This window comes from Paroedura picta, chromosome 14 (assembly GCF_049243985.1).
Source record: "Paroedura picta isolate Pp20150507F chromosome 14, Ppicta_v3.0, whole genome shotgun sequence".
NCBI lineage: Eukaryota > Metazoa > Chordata > Lepidosauria > Squamata > Gekkonidae > Paroedura > Paroedura picta.
This window is the reverse complement of record NC_135382.1, coordinates 22,862,106-22,868,105: the sequence shown is the minus strand read 5'-3', so window position 1 is coordinate 22,868,105 and position 6,000 is coordinate 22,862,106. Positions and strand designations below refer to the sequence as shown.

The 6,000-nt window shown below is 51.2% G+C and overlaps 1 protein-coding gene across 1 annotated transcript in view; it reads left to right on the top strand.

The window, feature by feature from the left end:
* The first annotated feature begins 2,902 nt into the window (after window positions 1–2,902).
* ZNRF1 (zinc and ring finger 1) overlaps window positions 2,903–6,000 on the top strand; it is a 30,781-nt gene continuing 27,683 nt past the window's right edge. Inside the window, exon 1 of the mRNA XM_077309787.1 lies at window positions 2,903–4,009. Within this exon, the coding sequence (XP_077165902.1) occupies window positions 3,532–4,009 (478 nt within the window). The 5' untranslated portion in view covers window positions 2,903–3,531. The remainder of the gene's footprint in view (window positions 4,010–6,000) is intronic.

Sequence of the window (6,000 nt, the reverse complement as noted above, 5' to 3'; positions counted from 1 at the left end):
TGATATATATCAATATCTTAAATGAAACATGTTGTGATTGGTACTGACCTTTATAAAAAAATGTGGAATATAGGCCCTTCTTGATGTTGAGGCCCTAGGTTGAAGCCTAGTTAGTCTATAGGAAAATCTAGCCCTGTGTTCAGGCCTGGCTCTGCCTCTGACCCAGCAGTATGCAGTGTGACATTTTCTCAGCTCAGCTCAGCTCAAACTCTGCTAAACTGAAGCTGTAGTTCAGATGTTAAGCCTTGAAGATGTCCCCTGTACAGTTCCCATCCCTAAGAGCAAGAAAGGCCTGAGAGAGTGACTGAAGTTGCCATAGGGTGTAACACTGCATCCACAAATTCAGACCGCTGAGGCAGAGCCTTGGCTTGTTTATGCTTGATTCAGTTGTGGCAATCCCAGAGCACCGATCTGTGCAGAGATCTGGCATGCAGAGAAAGGATCTGCCACAGGCTGCATTCACAAGGGAGAAGCCTGACATCCCCATGACCCACATCTCAGCTTACATTGCACCAGTTACTGCAGCTAGTTCAACCCTTGCCTGACAGAACATGACCTTTGCGAAAGTTTAATCTCTGGCCACGCATCTCATGAATTCTTTCATAGGCCCAGCGCCACAAAATTAATTATATACTATGCAAAGAAGAAGAAAAAACACAAGATGTCACATCGGCATGGAGGACACACAAACTGATCCATGCACATGAAATGGAGGTTGTGTTCCTGGGAACAGCTGTGGCACTTTTTGTGCACAGGTACAGAGCGGAGGTGGGGGGATTGCCATCCTTTGTGGTTTGAGTAAACCTAGGATCTGGTGGTGACATATACCCAAGGTGACTCAGGGCAGGGAGGTTAGCATTCCTGTCTCTGGCATGTCCTATGAGCTTCCCAAATAGCTACATCAGCTCCCTCTCTTTGTGCTGTTATGTATGTCAGTGGCTATTTTGAGAGCCCTCCTGGGTATGGGAATGAATAAGGAGCGTGAAACAAGAGCGTTTGTAAAACAGGCGAAAGGTGGATTCCCCCCCTGCCATCATTTGTAGGCAGAGCTTCCAGCGAACATTTTCATCTGTCTAGGTATGGACAATGCTCCTTGTGAATATGCTGGTGGGTACTTGGCCCTGCAGGGCTTGCTCTGGCCCTGCAGTGGGATCTTAAGCAGGATAAGTTTTCTAAGGCCACTGAAATCAGTCATTGGGGTAATTTGGGATCAAGAAAACTGTTTCGGGAGATGGCTGAAGGCCTCTCTTTCTGAGAACCACAAACTTGAGCCACATCAGCTTTCATGTGCCAAGCAATTGAGTTTTGAGGACAGGCCTAGATAGGATGCAACGAAAACATCTGCCCTCAGGCAAGCAATTTGTGCGTCTGCCATAGTGGGTTCACTAAACATGAGCTACAGGTTTTTTTTTGTTACTTCGCATATTTGAGTATTGATTTAGACCTGAAGGCAGATTCTCGAATTCCACCTGGTACAAATGAAATTGTTGCCTCAGTAGCAACCGCCTTTCAACATCAGGTCATCATATCCTTAAATTTAATTCAAATGTACCCAGCCATTCTTGCCAGGTGAAGGCCAGTAGTGGTTTTGCTTCCATTTTAAATCAGCTTTGCGAGGTAGGCTAGGCTGAGAGTGTGTTGTTGGCAAATTTCCACAGCACAGCAGGGATTAGAGTCCAATGCTCTAAATGCAATAACACACTGAAAATCCAAATGCATATCAACTTGAACCCCTCAATGTAGTTTTCTTAATTTGACATTAACTTTCCATTTCACCGTGTACTTCTAGCATCCCCTAGACCTGACCTTGCTGGGGGTTTCCTCTTACCTCTTCAATATGTCATTCTAGTTAGGAATTATTCAATGCGTCAGAAGAAACAGATGCAAGTGTATGAAATCTTATGGTAGAATGATTACTATATTAAATTTCTATACCACCGCCCCAATATTTTAAATTACTAATGTGCCACAAGAATCCTGTTTATTTTTTTGCTGTAATGGACTTACATCGCAAAATTACTGGCCTTCTAAACACACTGAAGTTTCTGCATCAGGTCCTGTTGTCCTTAGGCTTAGAAGCATATAAAAGATCAAGATGGGTGGCCATTTTCATCAGTCTGTGCCAGTAGAAAAGAACTCATCGCCCACCACAAATTTGGCTACTGGACTCCTGCTTTTTCCTACTGCTAGTTGCACGGTAACCCCAGAATTCTTTGCAGAAAAACAAAACAGGAGTCCAGAAGCACTTTAACAATTAGCATTTATTTTGTTAACAAGCCACTGGACACCTATTTATTATTGTTGCAGTTACTCCACTCTGAAGCCATTAAAACCTAGACGCTTAAGAATGAACTCACTCTGCATAGAATTGCACTGTAACGTAAGATAAGCCCTGCTGGTTCAGACCCATGGTCCATTTAGTCCAGCATCATTTTTTCAGGGTGACCAACCGGTTGTCCTAGGGCCAACAAACCGGGCATCGGAGGCCAAGGCCTTTCCCTGACGGTGCCTCTTCCTGGCAACTGGTATTCAGGGGTTTGGAGATTACCTGTAGTTACAGCCGCAAGCAACCCTGGATGGACCTCTCCTCCACCAATCTAGCTTTAAAGGCCATGCATTGAGCAGACGCGCATGGCCACGCAAGCTCACTCATGCCTTGAGTCAACCCTTGTTGGTCTTAAAAGAGCTACTGGACTCCAATATTGTTGTTGTGCTCCTTCAAACCAACCCTTGAAAGCGTGCACCATGGGGTGGGATTTCAAGGGCGACGTGGCTGGCTACCCTCTGGCGCCTCTATGCGTTGCAAGGTAGCCACCGGTCCGGGAGACGCAGAGCTCTGGGCGCCGCCAGGCCACCTGGCGCCCCGTCCAAGCCGACCCCCGGCTCCACTAGGCCAGCCCTTGACGCAACCCCGTGGCGGCGGCGGCGGCGGCAGAAGAGGGGGCGGGGAGGCCGTGTGGCGCAGGCGCCGTGCGCGGCTCTATTGTCTTCCCCGGCAGCCGTCCGGAAGGCTGGCCGGACCGACGGCGAGGTGGGAGCCCCAGCTGGCTGCCGCTCGGACAAAAGGCAGCTCCTAAAGCCAGGCGGCTGCAAGCGGCGAGCCGGAGCCTGGGCCTGGGCGCAGGGACGGGGCTCGCCTCTGGCTCCATGGGCGGCTAGAGAGCGCGCCTTGACGGAGGTGCCGCCGCTGCTGCAAGAGGCCGGGCCTGGCCGCCGCCTGGATGCGGAGCAGCGCTAGAGGACGCGAGCAAAGCCGCGGCGGCCGCCGCCGCCGCTTCTCCCTTCCGTAGGGCGGGCCCCGAAGGCGGGGCGGCGCTGGCCTTGCCGCCTTGCCGCCGTGGATGAGCCCGGGAGGCGCGGCAGGCCGCCCGTTGGGGCGCGGCGGCGGCGGCGGCTGGGGGAGAAGGAAGCGGAGGAGGGGCTGCAGCAGCAGCGGCAGCAGCGCCGACGGCGCCGGCGAGACGAGGATGCCCGGCTCCGGGGGCGCCCGTAGCGCCTAGTCGTCGGCTCCGCGCCACCTCCCCGCTCGGCATGGGCGGCAAGCAGAGCACGGGGGCCGCGACGGCCGCGGGGCGCTCGCGGGGCGGCGTGTCGAGCGACGACAGCGCGGTGCCGCCGCCCGGAGGAGCCCCCCACTTCGGGCAGTACCGGGGCGCGGGCGGCGGCGGCGGCGGGGCCACCATGGGCTTGCGCAGCCGCTCCGTCAGCTCGGTGGCCGGCGTGGGCGTGGGGCTCGGCATGGAGCCGGCGGCGCCCGGCAGCGTCCCCTTCGGGCTCTACACGGCCGCTTCGCCCGCCGCCGCCACCGCCGCCGGAGACTCGGAGCGGGGCCCTGGCGGCGGCGGCAGCGGGTCGGGCGCGGACTCCACCCCTTACGCCCATGGCAACGGTTACCAGGAGACGGGAGGCGGTCACCACAGAGACGGGATGCTCTACCTGGGCTCCAGGGCCTCGCTGGCCGATGCGCTGCCTTTGCACCTCGGACCCCGGTGGTTTAGCTCGCACAGCGGTGAGTTTGGGCTGCTCGCGGTGGGGCGGGGTGGGAGTTAAGGGCCTGTGCCTTAAAAAGCAAATAAGAGCTCCACGTTTTGCATTTTCTCCCGTATCTGTTTAGCATATATCCTGTCCTGATTTTGCACCACCTCCATTTTATCCTCATAACAGCTCTGCAAGGTAGATTAGCAAACCAGAATGGCTTGCCTAAAACTTACTGGTGGGTTACTGAAAACTTATTGGGGTGAACCTGGTGTTGGGATGGCAAGTGCCTGCTTTGGACAGACATTCTCATGCCTTGCCTGTCGGTCTGGCAGGAGAAATAAGAAGCAAATGTGACAAGGCCAACATCCCGACCAACCTTGGTCCTGCACCCAAAGTTCCTGGCATCCCGAAACCCTGGGACTTCTGGGTTCTTATTTGATGCTGGATCAGGTATACTACATAGCCTGTGCATTGCTGTGAGTTAACATGGAGAAAGGAAAATGCTGTACCCCAATTTGAATTGGTTGGAGGAATGGTGGGATGAAAGTATGCAAAGTGTTTTTTGTTTGTTTGTTTTTTTACAGAATCCAGATCTTAGTTGCAATATAAGTTGTTCTCTGGTGTTAGCTATGCAGCTCACTAGCAGAGCACCCGTGTTGCATGTTCAGTCTTTGGCATGTCTAGTTAAAAGGATCAGGTGTGTAGGGGGAGAAAGAGAGCCTGTCAGAATAAACCTTGATAGGCCAAGAGTCTGGCTTCCCTATAGGGTAGCTTCAATGTGTCTGGGAGGTTAAATATTGACCTTGTTAGACATGTGAATGCACGCATGTCACATTTGCTTCTTGTTTCTCCTGCCAGACCAAGAGGCAAGGAGGGATCAGCAGGAGAATGCCTGTCCAAAGCAGCATTCCAGGTTCTTGAGAAGAAGTCTCTTAATACATATCACTTAATACATCTTCCTTTTACCTGGAGATTCCAGGAATTGAACCTGGGAACTCGTACATGCCCTGCAGATGCTCTGCAACTGAGCCACATCATTAATGGCAGGCGTAACACAGGTTTTTGTTTTAACGTATCTGCTAGGTCAGTATTGGCTGCTCTTAGGGCTGTGGCTCAGTGTTAAAGCATTATTTTTCTACAAAGAAAGTCCCAGGTTCAGTCTCTAGAGCTGTGAAGGATCTGGGATCCTGGAGACCTACAGGCAGTATAAACGAATGATCCAACACAGTATGAGGCATCTTCAGCTGGAACCTATTTTCCTGGAGTCACATGAACTGCTTATTCTTGAGGTGGAGCTGTGGATTAGTGGTTATGCACAAACTTTATGTCTAGAAAGTCCCAGATTCAGTTACTGGCATTAAAGAGTTAAAATCATCCCCCAGAAGTAGTTACTAGCCAATAAGAACAACAGTACTGCACATAATGGACCAGCAGGTTGACTCAGTCCAGGGCAGCTTCATGTGCATAACCATGGTTAGAGGTAAAAGGTGGGGTGTGGTAGTGGAATGCCTTTTAAGGATGAATGCCCTGAGTGCTGTGGCACTTCTGTCAGAGAAGTTCTGCAAAAAAAAAAAAAAAAAAAAAAAAAAAAACCACCAGTACTTACCGACATTGTATTCCACCCCCAGCTTTTGTGCATCTGCCTTGACCTCATGGAAGGAAGTCCAAATACACACAATCTTGTGCTGGAGTAAAATTTTGTTTGTCTTTTAGGTACTGCAAGATTCTAACTTAGTATGTTACAGTAAAATTAATACTGCAGAAATATTTCTGCAGTCTCACAAGTCCCAGGGCTCAGGTTTGCTTGTGTATCTTTCCATCCTACATAGAAACCAAAGCCCCTGAAATTGATTTATTAGGGAGGCCTTGTTTTGTATTCTTAGTGGGAGTGGGGGGGGGGGGGAGTCTCACTCTGGATATGCCCATAGACACATTAGAATATGGACCCTGATCCAAGAGCATTGGTACTTGACAACAATGGTTTCTGTTAGCATTTTGAGAAGTGTGGAACATCTTTCCCTC